General features: G+C 46.0%; 1 protein-coding gene across 3 annotated transcripts in view; it reads left to right on the forward strand.

Moving 5' to 3' along the window:
• SEMA6A (semaphorin 6A) overlaps positions 1–12,447 on the forward strand; it is a 125,263-nt gene extending 112,816 nt beyond the window's left edge. For all 3 annotated transcript variants that reach the window (XM_032425445.1, XM_032425446.1, XM_032425447.1), the window contains one exon: positions 8,282–12,447. In XM_032425445.1, coding sequence (XP_032281336.1) covers positions 8,282–9,480 — 1,199 coding nt within the window. In that variant the 3' untranslated portion in view covers positions 9,481–12,447. The remainder of the gene's footprint in view (positions 1–8,281) is intronic.
• The last annotated feature ends 2,007 nt before the right edge of the window (positions 12,448–14,454 follow it).

Raw genomic sequence — 14,454 nt, forward strand, 5'->3', positions numbered from 1 at the left:
TGCTGAGCAGGGAGCCCAACAGGCTCAATCCCAGGACCCTGAGATCAGGGCCTGAGCCGAAGGCAGACACTTAACTGACTGAGCCACCCAGGAGCCCCAAGCAACAATGATTCAAGACACTTTGCAAGTTGCCGTGGGCTATCTTATGTCAGGTCATTCTCTTAATATTTTGTTTCACATTTAAATCTTTACTTTTCTACTCTTGGCTGACATAGTCAAACCTTACCAAAGTATTCATTCAAAGAGTCTATCTTGGACCCTGTACAAGGCAGGTAACTTGTCAGAAATTCTAGAAATACTATTACATTATTTTTAAGATTTTATTCATTTATTCATGAGAGACAGAGGCAGAAGGAGAAGCAGACTCCCTGCAGATTCAGTTTGGAGCAGGGAGCCCAATGCGGGACTCGATTCCAAGACCCTGGGGTCATGACCTGAGCCAAAGGCAGAGGCTTAACCAACTGAGCCACCCAGGCGCCCCTTCTATTACATTATTAATTGGGCATTAACAAATGTCCTGCACAATGCCAAGTGCTTTACATGCATTCATTTATTTAACCTATTAAATCCTTCCAACAACACTCGTCTCATAATCAATAGTACTGATGCTCAAAGAAACTGACTTGCCAAAGGTCACAAAGCTAGTTAGTTATAAAGCCAAAACTCAAAGCCCGGTCTTTATGACCTCCAGGTTTATGTTCTTAACCAGTTAACACCCAGCCTCATCTATAATCCAGATCCCAAGAACTATATTTCCAGCAAGTTTAAGTTGGCAGCTTTAGTATTCAAACAGACCTGCTTCCTCGTATTTATCTTTGCTTTGTAGAGAAAAAAGTCAAAGCACTGCAAACGATTCAAAGAATCACCTGAATTTCACAATATTAGTGAAATTTTAGTTGGGAGATCCACTTCACCATTTTGTAGCTTTGATGCCTTGTGAGAGAGCAAAGCAAGACAATGGGACTAGGAAGTTGGAGAACAGAAATGCTTTGTCTGGTTTCAGAAATTGCTTAGATGTTGGGTTTCCAGTCTTATTAGAAAGAAAACCTCAAAAAGAAGGAAAGTAAACCACATAAATTCTGCTAAAACTTTGCCCATCTGAAATAATCATTACCTTTACAAAGAGAGTGACAGTTCTAACACATGCAACCACAGCCCCACATTTCAGGGCATGGCTTTCAAAAATCATCTTATCATGATGCCCAATCTAGACCTCAATCCATGCAATGGTGTAGCCCTCCACGGGCAGTGCCAAGTGGGAAACCTCAGAGATCTGAGGACTCCCCCTGGCACAAGGGGGAAATTAAGCTGTTTCTCCTCTAAAAAATGTGAAACAGAATGAATTTCATGCTCGTTCTCCCCTTTTCGGCCTGTGATGGCATCCCAACAACAAGAAAAAAAAATGCATCGATTTCAAAGGTGACAGAACTGGAAGTGGATTCATCCAGACAACCACAGTAAGCACTATTTCAATATGTGAGCTTTAATTTAGCTTCTCAACTGAGGGAAGCTGCCTCTACCTTGGTCAGCCATTAACTTGATAAATCCTGAGGACCACGGCTCCTCCCGGCACCAAATCTTCAGCCTGCCAGGGGGGTTAAAAAAAAAAAAAAAAAAAGAAAAAGGAAAGTTTGAGTTATAAACTCTGAGCCCATTTCCACGGCTGCTGGCTCTTCAGTTTATTCTTAAGCCATCTGGTTCACGTTATGCCCTAAGACAAGAAGAGGGCTCCTTCCTGCCGAGATAACTACAGAGAGTTCCCGCTGCATTTTCAGTATGGTCTCCACTGGGTGCGGTGTGGCTTTGAGGATAAATTGTCTCCAGTTAGGAGTTCTTTTTCCCCTATTTGTTTTCTTCTCTCCTTAACGGGGATTACAGCCGGCCCTCTGTGGTTAGTAGCCATGATGCCTGGCCCATGATGAGTTCATTCATTCATACTGCCTTGCGGGGCTGGGAGCCTTGGCATTTTGTTGCAATAAGATTTTCAAACAAGAAAAATTGGGTTGTTAGATTCCATTCACCCAAGTTCTTATGAGGATTTCAAGGAAATTGCAGGCTTGTCTTACTATAAAGGAAAATCAAGAGTTTATTTTTAGGGGATTATACTCCAGAGCTTTTCTTGGTGTTTTGCCATCTTTGTTAGCTCTCAGGCCCAACACGAAACCCGCTCTGGCTCGGCCGTGAAGGAAATGTCCATCCTCCTTTTTGCCTCTGCATATTTCTCTAAAGGACACAGAGAGGCTTTGTTGTCTTTGTGGTCACCGGGTCCGCTCTACACAGATGCCTATTAATCACTTCACTATGGAGACAGACACATCCATCATATCACAGCAGCTCAGAAACAGGCAGTCCAGTGAGCAGGGGTGAGAGGGGAAAGTGCGCACTTAACCATTTCGAGGTCCTGGCTGCCAGGGGCTCCTATACTTAGCAAGGTAACGGGGTGGGCGTGGGTAGGGCTCCTCCTTGGCATGTCGTTTAACAGGTGCAACTGATTTTGTGTGTTTGCATTTGTCTCGTTTCATGCTTTGACAGGACAGCCATCTCCCAGCTATTTCTGTAGGATTCAGGGGATAAGTATAGGTGAAAAAAAAGTTTTCATTTTAAGAACAGTGAAAGTACATTTAGGTGGACTAGCCGTGCTTCTGATGCAAAGGTACTGACTCTCCGAAGTCAGCTGTTTTTCAATGAGGGATTCAGCATCCAGCAGAGTAAGCTGAAAGTCAGCTTTCTCAGGAAAGACGACCCATAAAATTGCAGGTAAATTAACCAAGAACTTTCCTTCCAAAATGGACATGTCTTCTAAACACCTTTTTCAGTCATTCAAGGTTTTCCACAGCCTTCTAAATGGTGTTTAGCTCTTGCTCTTATTTTCTCTCTACAAGTACTCATGCATTCATTCACTATTTATTTAGCAGATATTATTTACTAAGCACCTGCATGCCTGGGAATTTAGGGGTAAATCTCCCTCCTAAAACAATCTCGGTGAGAAAAACAAACATGAAGTAACATAAGAGTGATGACTTTAGGATAGAGAAGTGCAGATCTCCGGGTCACTCAGAGAAGAGCTAACCTCATCGGAGTAAATTGGCGAAGGCTTCCTCCTTTAAGCTGAGGCCTAAAGGAGAGGGTCAGAAGAATGTGGGGTGAGCAGGGATATCCCCAATACAGGGAACAGCCTATGGGAATGCCCAGAAGCAAGGGAGAGTACAGCCAAGTGGCTGGTGCTCTAGGCATGAGAGACTAGATGGGAGTCAGACCATTCACCATTATGAACACAGCTTTTACTCTCCTTCCCTCCTTGCATGGTTCTTACTTCTCTCTGCTTTAGCTGACATCCACCGAGCTAGAAGCAATGCATCTGATGATGCTTCCCCACTCTGGAAGTAGTTCTTGCGTGAGCGTGGGCCTTCTCCCCTAGCGGATGGCAGGGTTTACGCCTCCTTCACCTCTGTCTCTCCAGCACTTGGCACACTGCTTTGGTCTGTGCTCAGGAAATGTTTGCTGAAGGTACCCACAAAGATGGGAGCTGAAAGCTTGTTATGCCATGACAATGAGAGTGAAGGCGCCAGGAACAGCACAATCCAACCCTGAGTGAGGAGAAGATCTTTTCTGAGACATGCTGTCCCATGGTGCTGGGCTTCCCATGCAGACTAGACAAGTGTAGACAATCCTAGAACAGGGCTACCGGAAACCATTCTCTGTTTTCTAAATAAAGAATAAAGAATGTGATGTTTGAAATTTCAAAATGCCTTCACATGATCATCATAGGAAAATTCACAACTGTGTTGGACTTCCTCTTACTTTACAGTTTATAACTGTTCTTATTTTAATTACATTTTGCAGGGCCTGGGGGGTAGGATTGTTCATAATCTTTTCATTGCTTCAGCCTCTAAAGAGCTTCCAATTGTCCCTCTGAGACCTCCCTCTAGCATCCCTCCAGCATCTGAAAACTCTCACCTCAGGGGGAAAAAAAAGTGAAGATTCTATTCTTTCTCAGTTCTGCCAATTTAAGGCATGATTTCAGAGAAATCTCTAAGCCATTGTGTGCCTTCCTTCCTGCAATAGGAAGGTGGAAAGAATAACCATTTAGCACCTCATGACTGGTGAGAAATAGCTGATGGTTAATGAATCAATGCAAAGGATGTTTCAGATACTGTTTTCATTATAATGCCCCATTTTCAATTGGTGAGAGCTGAAGGCCCAGGGGTTGGTAGAGGAAGACATTTCAGGGCCCCAGGATAGAGAAGCCAACTCTTACTGGTCTGGGGGGGGGGGGGGGGGGGGGGGATACCTGGAGGGGGAGTATGCCACCCTACAAAAGCCCCTCCACTTCCCCAGGGTTTCCATGCAACATCTGAAGCAATGACGTTCAACCAGCTCCCTTGGCAGAGTTGTATTTATTTCAAAATATTCAATTCCACGGGGCTAGCCAGTTGTTACAAATAACCCATCTACCCTCATCATCTCTTTTGGAATTATCCCAGAATGAATTTTTCATTTTTGATACAGTTTCTCTTATTATTTTGAACATATACTGAGCACCTTTATCGATTTGTCTAATGGATGTTAGTATGATTACATTCTGTTCTATGGATGGAGATATATTTTGGTTCTGTAACTTCAGAGGTTATGGTCACTGCAAAACTGTCCCACCAAGTGTAGAGGCCCATTTAAAAGTGTCTCTGCAATGTATTGCAAAACCATCTATCTGGTAATCATTTATTAAGTGCCCAACTAAGGAGCCCTGGTGATGATGAGGGTTATAAATGCATATAAAATAGGGTCCCCGCCCTCGAGGAGCTGAATGCAGGATTTTTACTCCACTAGGAGTCTAACTGCAATCACTGCATTTTGCTCAACATTTCCTGCTTTTGTTGTTTTACTTACTTCAAAATGCAGGACCTATAGGCAATCCTGGGACAGAGGTACGTGTTCCCTTAGTTGCCTCAACATATCCCTTTGGCAACATTTGGACAGCACAAGGTTGGAGCTGGGAAGAACAGGTCTGCCCCCCTCCCCCGGGAGACCCACAGCAAATGGAACCAAATGGAGAGGCTTTGACTGTTACTCTGAAGGCCTCGGTGAGCTGCGAGCCCACCACATCTCCTTGGTGGCTTCTTTTGACCTATAGACTTGTCCAGCAAACTACAGCATTTAAGTTCTTTCTTATTCATTACTTCATCTGATTCTTGCAAGAACCCAGTAAGGCATTAAGTGTATTAACCCCACATCGCAAATGAAAATAAACTGAGGCCCAGAGATGGGCCAAAGGGTCACCCAGAGTAAGTGGGAGCCTACGACCCCAGGCCTCTGGAGATCTCTAGTGCTGCTTGTACCAGCCCCCACGCCCACCCCCACCCCCGACAAGACCACTGGGTTCAATCCTTCACAGTGACCAATGTCTCAGAGTTGATTTAATCATTTCCATAAATGCCCCTTTGCCCTTTTCATGATATAAGCAGAAAGCTTTAAGTTTGGAAGGGATTTTCCAAAAATGACTTATAACTTCTTATCTTCCTGACTTGTGCTTTCAACTTAATCTCTGATCTGTTTCTAAATGTGTACCTGGGATTTCCGAATTTGCACAAGCAGATGAGGGAAGGGCACCTGCTTGGGGTAGATATCTCAAAACTGAAGAGATGCAGGCTTTTAAGGGCACTATTTACATAACAAAAGGAGATTGGGGGGGGCTGTTTGAGACACCATTTTTCTCAAAGGTCATACCCTATTTGATTTGTTAACAGCCAAAAACCTGAACTCAAATGTCATCCCCTAAAAAAGTTTTACCCAGTGAAAGAGCAAATGGTTTCCATGAGATTAAAATAGTCAAGGACCTTCAGACATGAAAGAATAGCTATAAGGAAAAAAGTCATGAATAAACTTGAAATTTTTGCAGTTTTCCCAATTAAACAATGAATGAAACAAATGGACTACTTTAGCTGCCTTCTTTCCCTGTTCCTCTTAAGCTGAGAGGTCAATTTCAATTATAAAATACCAAAGTCAATTATAGATAACTACCTATTATTATAAGGATGCATTTATTGGGAAGACACAGCCCCCATGAATATGATTGCCAGGAGGGGATCCATGAAATACCCACTGCCATGAAAAATCTACCTGGTATGCCCCCCACACACACGCCTCGGTGAGGTCTACCCTGTGGTTAGATTCCACTGAGATCGCCAAGTCAATGAGGGAAATTAAACCCATTTTATTCACAGGTGTACATTTTTGTGCCACTGTACGTAGGTGGTTAAAAATGATCTTCAATAGAACCCCAAACACAATCAAAACTGAAAGAAAATCAGTTGCTATTTTAGCATTACAACAAGGAAATGCAAATTTAAGGAAGAACTTTTCATTTGCACAGTTCCTTGGTGACTAGGTATTAAAACATATTTGGATGCAGCAAGACACCTCATGGTTTGGGGAGCTCCACATTACAAAAGGTGTGAGTTACAGCCGAATTTCCTGCTGTTTTTTTGCTTCTCCATTTCTATCCCTTAAAAGTTCAGGAAGATAAATCTGGAAATATTTGAGAAGTGTCGCATTTGGAAATTATTCAGGGTCTTGCCGTCTTAATACTCTTTCCCCGGGGTGAAATCGCCTGCCGTGCCCTTCATTACTAAGGGCATTTTTTTAATCACAGAATCTTTGTTTCTCAAGAGATATTTGCTGCTTCTGTTTATTCCCCCTGAAGTCACAGTCCTTTGTCACAGGACAATCACTTCCACAGCAACCAACTGTGATGTCACAAGTTAAGGGGAGGAGGAATGTTTAGACAGAAAAGAGAAAGAGAATGTTCTCTTCCACAGGCAGAGGTTTCTGAGTTTTAAAACCATTGCTTCCCTAGTCAAAATATTTTAGCAGGAAGACCCCATGACAAAGCTGCATTTCTTCAGGGTCTCAACTGTGACATACGAAGCATTTCAGCAGAAGTTGAAGGGCTGCATGTTGTGGGCTTAGGAAGGGGTAGAAGTTTTTATTTCATTTCATTCTAATTCTGTGCCAGTGAAATCTGCCAGTAAAATACATTAAGCATATTCCAGAAAGAGTTGATTTAGCAGATGAAAAATGTGTCTCCTGAGACCAGAGAAGGTACATTTTCTGTCTTACTATCATTTCCATAATAGGAACAATGTTTACATTTCCTCAGCCCATGCAGTACCTCTAATGTATTCATGTTCTTTCACCCTCCAGAGGCAGGAATTGAGGTATTTGAGATTTTATTTTTTAGCTACCGCATCAAGCACTTAAGATCTGACAATTGTGATGTGTATTCTCACTTGGTATTAAAAAATAAAAGCCTCAGTGTTTGCATTTGATTAGAGTCTCTCAGCTTGGTGGCTGATTAGGCAGGAACAGGGAAGGCAACTTTCTTCAGAAACAGCATCTCGGTTAATGTAGTGTAAGATTATTGACGGGTGTAGTCACATAATTTTTATTAAATTGAAGAGATTAGCTCTGCTGAAGAATCTCACCGTGACAGCAAACTCTAGCCCTAATAATGAGACCTGACACTTTTCAAACCCACTCCAGGGCCCCAGATGGTCTTTTTTTCTACTCGTTCAGTTCAAGTAAGGGAAGAGCTTCGTTCAAATATTCAGCATATTTACCTGAAATTGAGTGTGCATTGCTTTTTTTTTTTTTTGGAAGGATGATACAAAATCAGCATAAACATTTGTAATGTGAGCTTTAGCTATTTTCTTTCACCATAAATGACACACGAGGTCTTCCTCCAGTTGCCTGAAATGCACACATAGCTTTTTCTCCAGATAGAGGCCATGGTGCCCACAAAGAAGTCATCAGAGAAGACCCTGGAACCCTGGAGCGTTGTGCCATTCGTTCATTTAACGGGCATAAAATTGTTGCCTCTTCCCCTCCGGACTCAAAGTATCTGTTATCCCAATTTTCTGAGGGGAAGACTGAGAAAAGATGAAGGAGGGGGGGCGGGGAGGGATAAATTTTGGAAATGAAAAAGTGTCCTACTCCACAGACCGAAGCAAGCAGAAAGAGCATATACTTGAGAGAGGGGGAAAAAGCACTTTTTCAGAACACAAAGGAGGCAACAAATGAAGTCTATTTACATATTTCACAGGGGGTGGGGGCGGCTTGGAGAGGATTAGTTAGTTAATGTTTGGCAAGCTGCACCCCGAGACAAGTTATGCAGAGGTGCTATCGTCACTTATTACTGTTATTAATTAACGGGGTGAACGCCAAACAAAAATAAGCCCCGCGGTGTGCTTTCACTTCTTAACACCGTGTGCGATGTCTATTGCAGGAGTGATTCGGGAAAGTTACCTCAAAGGCCATGACCAGCTCGTCCCTGTCACCCTCCTGGCCATTGCGGTCATTCTGGCTTTTGTCATGGGGGCCGTATTCTCTGGCATCATCGTCTATTGCGTCTGCGACCACAGGCGCAAAGACGTGTCCGCCGTGCAGCGCAAAGAGAAGGAGCTCACCCACTCGCGCCGGGGCTCCATGAGCAGCGTCACCAAGCTCAGCGGTCTCTTTGGGGACACCCAGTCCAAAGACCCGAAGCCGGAGGCCATCCTCACGCCACTCATGCACAACGGCAAGCTCCCCACGCCCGGCAACACGGCCAAGATGCTCATCAAGGCCGATCAGCACCACTTAGACCTGGCGGCCTTGCCCACCCCCGAGTCCACCCCGACGCTGCAGCAGAAGCGGAAGCCCAGCCGCGGCAGCCGCGAGTGGGAGAGGAACCAGAACCTCATCAACGCCTGCACCAAGGACATGCCCCCCATGGGCTCCCCTGTGATCCCCACGGACCTGCCCCTGCGGGCCTCCCCCAGCCACATCCCCAGCGTGGTGGTCCTGCCCATCACGCAGCAAGGCTACCAGCACGAGTACGTGGACCAGCCCAAAATGAGCGAGGTGGCCCAGATGGCGCTGGAGGACCAGGCGGCCACCCTGGAGTATAAGACCATCAAGGAGCATCTCAGCAGCAAGAGTCCCAACCACGGGGTGAACCTGGTGGAGAACCTGGACAGCCTGCCCCCCAAAGTCCCCCAGCGGGAGGCGTCCCTGGGCCCTCCCGGAGCCTCCCTGTCTCAGACCGGCCTGAGCAAGCGGCTGGAAATGCACCACTCCTCCTCCTACGGCCTTGACTATAAGAGGAGCTACCCCACGAACTCGCTCACGAGAAGCCACCAGGCCACCACGCTCAAAAGAAACAATACTAACTGCTCCAATTCCTCCCACCTGTCCAGAAACCAGAGCTTTGGCCGGGGAGACAACCCGCCCCCCGCCCCGCAGAGGGTGGACTCGATCCAGGTGCACGGCGTGCAGCCCGCGGGCCAGGCCGTGACTGTTGCGCGGCAGCCCAGCCTCAACGCCTACAACTCGCTGACGAGGTCGGGGCTGAAGCGCACACCCTCGCTAAAGCCGGACGTACCCCCCAAGCCCTCCTTTGCCCCCCTTTCCACATCCATGAAGCCCAATGACGCGTGTACATAATCCCAGGGGGAGGGGTCAGGTGTCGAAGCAGCAGGAAAGGCCAGGCGCGCGCCCAGCCCGGCGAGGCCCTCCACTGCCTGAGTACCCACCAGACCAAGACGGCCGCGGCCGAGCGGAGGACGCTGGGTCCCCCCTCGGGGGCGCAGGGGGACTCTGGAAACCTGGGCCACGTGGTTGGGTGAAGGTTTGCGACGCGGGACTCACCTCCATTCTCCGACTTCACTCTCCCCTCACACCGTGCAGCAGGTCGGACTCACGAGAGACTTAATTACCATCACAAACATGAGCCAAAAGCACATACGCACCCACCTTCCCACGCATGCGCGCGCGCGCCCGGGCACGCGCGCACGCTCACCTCCCCCACCCACACCCGCACCCGCACCCGCACCCACATCCGCAGGTGAGCAATGACTGCAACATGTTGTCCATGACTGCACCGGGCGCCTGCTAACAGGGCTGGCGTTCCACCTGCAAAACACAGATACATTTTTAAAAATCATGAAAATTAAAAAGACAAAAAAATAAAGAATTCATTGATAATTCTAACTCAGAACTTTAACAATGGCAGAAGTTTACTATGCGCAGATACTGTGAAATGCCCACCAGTGTTACAGCTTTCTGTTATTAGCAGATGAATGCCATGTTGGGCAACTACGTCATAGATTTCTGCTCCTCTCTTTTAATGAAATAACGTGACCGTTAACGCAAGTAACGCTTTATTTATTGTTCACCCTTTTTTTCCTTAAGGAAAGGACTCTTCCACATACCAACCTATGAACAGCTCTTCAGAAAGCCCCTTGAAAGTTAAACTATTTAACGTGAAATCCATTAACTGGAATAATTGAGTTTATTTTTACAATAAATTCACTGAGTAAATAAGTTGGAGCTGCAATTCTGAGCTTTGTGTTTGGACTGTCTGATCTCTAGCTAAAAGAAAACGTTGAGAGGGAAATATTTATTTAAATCAACCAGTTAATTTGCTGGTCAGGTCTCTGGCCCTATAACATGCAAAAAATTAATTAGTTTAAAAGTCCTTCCAGATCCTAACTTCTAAAGCAACCGGGAGAGGAACTTTTAGAATGACACATCCCGCGTCCCATTTGCTGCCAACAATGTGGTTGTCAGTGGTTCCTACTTTCTGTGAAGGCACCAGCTTGTGATACCCATCTCATTTCACCTTGCATGTGAGACAGCAAACAAAATCCACTAAAGGCGTGAACTAATTAATATGCTGGCTGCTACCTTGCATAAATTAATGGTTTGCTCACACGGGTTTTTCGTGGGGTTACATCTGTGAATAGCCTCTTTTCCACATGTAAATTTGTGCCTTACACCCTGAGTTGTGTACACTTGTAAACTGTCGTTATGATAAACTTCCCCCCGCCTTTTGAAATAAATGCAGCTATTTATTTGACCCTCCCTCCCCCCACCCCCACTCCAGCCCTCTGGAAGATTAGCATCTAGCAGATGGAAGAAGAATGCAGTGGTGGTGGTTATAAGCCTGCCCCCCCGGGAGAGCTAGGCAGCCAGCACGCCCTCCGATTCACTTCCTTCTAGTCGTGCCAACCCCAGCCACCCTTTGGCCATGCTACCAAGCATGGACACCAGTGTTGCGGGTGGCAATACCCATTCTCCCTCCAGAGCTCCCTGCTTCCCTGGTATTCTCAGATCATTTCAACATGGTGATATCCTCATTGGCCAACAGAGAAGGGACTAACGTCCCAGCCCTCATTTCCGCTGGATCCACCGGCTGGAGAACACGCTGTGTGCGGTTGCCAGGCACCTGGGAGGTGTCTCCAAGCCATGGGCTCAGCATGCACGTGCCCTGCACACAAAGAAATGACGTGGAAGTAGATGCAGGCAGGCTGGTCCCTGCTGTGATGGATGAGTAACTCCAAGTACAAAGCCAACCACAATGGATGCTGCAAAAACATTGACTGGGGCAGAAGATTTTTTAATTTTTTAACAAATTTCTTCATCCATTTGTTGTTCTTGTTTGTACGGGGCGGGGTGGGGGTGTGTTTTCCCCCCTTGGTTCTCATTAGCTCAAGCACACAGAGGGGACTATTGTTTACTCTATCATGAACAAAAGAACTGTCAACATAATGTAAACAGTGAGCATTGTTTGGGGTTGTTGTGTTTTTAAACAGTATATTTGGTGGCCTCTTTGTCTCTTTTTATTTCCAGTTTGATCTTCTGGGTTTGGTCTTGTCTAAAAAAAAAAACTTTCAAAGAAAGACTACTGGGGACAATTTTGAGTTGGCTGATGAAAAAGTGGTACCTCCGTAATCAGAGTGAGACCTAGGTGTGTCTCGAGGACTCACGCATTAGCTTTGTGTTCCTGCAAACATCCCTCGCAGGTTTGCTGTCTTTCGGGGTGGGCTTCTTTTGTTTTGTGTTGTTATGTTTTTATTCTGTTTTGTTAGCAGAATCAACGTTCACACCCCATGAACTCTGTACCCTGAAACCGCAGTCTTTTCTAGAAACTGAGATCATTGTTTTTTCCCTCGTCCCCGAAGCTTGACCCCCAAGAGTATTGACAAGGGAGCCCCCGCTCTCGTGTCCCCATGGGTACCTCAGCTGTGTTACGGAGACCTCTGTCAAAACTTCCGTCCCACATCCCCACCTCCCAACAACTCATCACTTGCGGTGTTCTCCCTAAAATGCCCATATGTATTGAGCTGGTTGTTTGCATTTAAGTATTTTTTTCCCTTTTCTTTTTCTTTTTTTTTTTTCCCCACTGTGTGTGGGGGGAGGGTCCATAAACCTGAGTGTGCCTTTGCTTTCCACCCTTGCTAGACACTGGGAGATGCAACAAACTCAGATTTATATTTGTTGTAAAGTTGTAAAAATATTGTGATGTCACCAACTTTCCTTCCATCTCCACATCCCCTAACATCTGATTCATGACTTAATGTATGTTGTAAAACAGAAAAAAAAGAAAAGAAAAAAGGGGGGGGGGAGACAAAAAAAAAAGCAAGGAAAAGGCTCTTTATTACTTAAAAGTAATAAAACAAGACTGTTCTACATTATCGTTTGTGTCCTGAATGCTTTTATTTATCTCTTACTTTTTTCCCTTTTGAACCCCACCCTTTTTGGGGTTGGATTCTACTCTTTCCCCATCTCTGTCTGGTTTCCAGAGCATAAATAACAATGTGGTTAGACCCCGTTTGTTTGTAGTACTCACACCCTGCCCACCCCCCCGCCCCAAATTATTGATGTGTTTTCTCTGCCTGCACCCAGCCTGGGGTGGGGTTATAGCAGAAGTCACCAGTAATTAAAAGGCAGGGCACGCATTGACTCCCTCTATTCATTTTATGCATTTTCTTTTTATGGGCTTGTTCATCATCAAACATTTATGGTAGGCTTGATAGTTTAAGAGATCAAGGCTAGGATTTTAGTATGTAGGGTCCACTAAAAATAGATCCTTGCACAGATGTGACTTCAGCCTTTTTACATATTAATAAGATGGAGGGTGCTGATTTTACTCCTTGTTAGCATTTCTCTCTTGTAACCCTGAAGAACACACGGTTGGAGGTATATTGGGATGCAGCCCTGTTATTTTGCAGACTAGCTTTGCGAAATGCCTAGATAAGTTTTTCCCCTCTGGAGTATTTTGAAAACAGTTATTTAAATAAGCCCTCAGCTACAGTATTTTACTTTTGACCTTCTGAAGTCATTTTTTTTTTTTGAAGTGTTTTAGGTCAGTTTACATGTGGGAAGCTACGGGTTGGGCCCCAGATCACACCTATAGTGATCCAGTTACCTTTGGGTATTTCCAGTTACATGTCGTGAATCCCACCCAGAGGGCCAGGCGTGTCAGGCACAAAGTTGACTGGAATATAGTTCTTGGCTCCTCACTTTTAAGGAGAGATGCGCAGGTTCTCTGTAATGGCCACCAGGAGGTAGGAAAAAAGTGCTGAGGGAGTGGCCCAGAGGTTGAGGGCACAAGACTACATTTGAGCTGGTTCTATTGTTTTGGGTTTTGTTTTTTTTTTTTAAGATTTATTTATTTATTTATGAGAGAGAGCGCATGAGCAGAGGGAGGGGGGCGGAGGGAAAGAGAATCCTGAAGCAGACTCCATGCTGAGTGCAGAGCCCCACATGGGGCTCGATCCCAGGACCCTGAGATCATGACCTGAGCCCAAATCAAGAGTCAGACCCTCAACCGACTGAGGCACCCAGGCGCCCCTGAGCTGGTTCTTTAGGGAATGAGCTCTCTGGGCAGCTAGACCAGGCACAAGGGATGACGTGTACGAAGTCACCAGGTGCGCTGTGATTGGGAGACAAAAGGTTTATCGGGCCTTGAGCAGGGGCTGTGAGAGAACCTGCTGGAAGCAAGGCTGGGAAAGGGGAGACCAAGAGGGGCCTGGTTACCGTGTGCTAGGATTTTAGCCGATGGGCAGTGGAGAGCCTTTGGAGTAGATGAAGAAGCAGACACATGTGTTTGTGCTTTAGAAAGCTACCTGGCAGCAACGTGGAAAATGGATTGGTCCCGAGAAAGGCCATGGGCCACGGGGCAGTGTGCCAAACGGCATGCCAAGTAGGTAGAAACACCGCAAGCAAAAACTCCTTGTCTGACTTCGGATTCTTTAGGAAACAGAACCGAATCAGCTCTGTGACCATCCCCCCCTTTGCCAGACCGAAGATCTTCCTTCTCCTTGTGTGACCCACAGGCGTGCCCCGCCCGGCTCTAGCCAAATATAAAACTGAAAGAATGGGCAACAGCTCGTCTGAATTTATTTCTTAAAAAAATGGGGAAGCTGAGATCCGTTGAATGAAGGGATTTGCCCATGATCCCAGAGCTGGTGGTGGAGCAGCTCTTCCAAGAACAAATTCATTGTCTCTTACCCCCATTCATTTATAACATTAGAGCAGGACTAGCCAGGAAGACCTCACCACACCCACACCCACCCTCCCAACACCCCCCACACGCCTGCAGCCCTTAGTGCATGCCTCCCCCTTCCCCGGTGG

Source organism: Phoca vitulina, unplaced genomic scaffold (assembly GCF_004348235.1).
Source record: "Phoca vitulina isolate PV1807 unplaced genomic scaffold, GSC_HSeal_1.0 scaffold32, whole genome shotgun sequence".
NCBI classification, from domain to species: domain Eukaryota; kingdom Metazoa; phylum Chordata; class Mammalia; order Carnivora; family Phocidae; genus Phoca; species Phoca vitulina.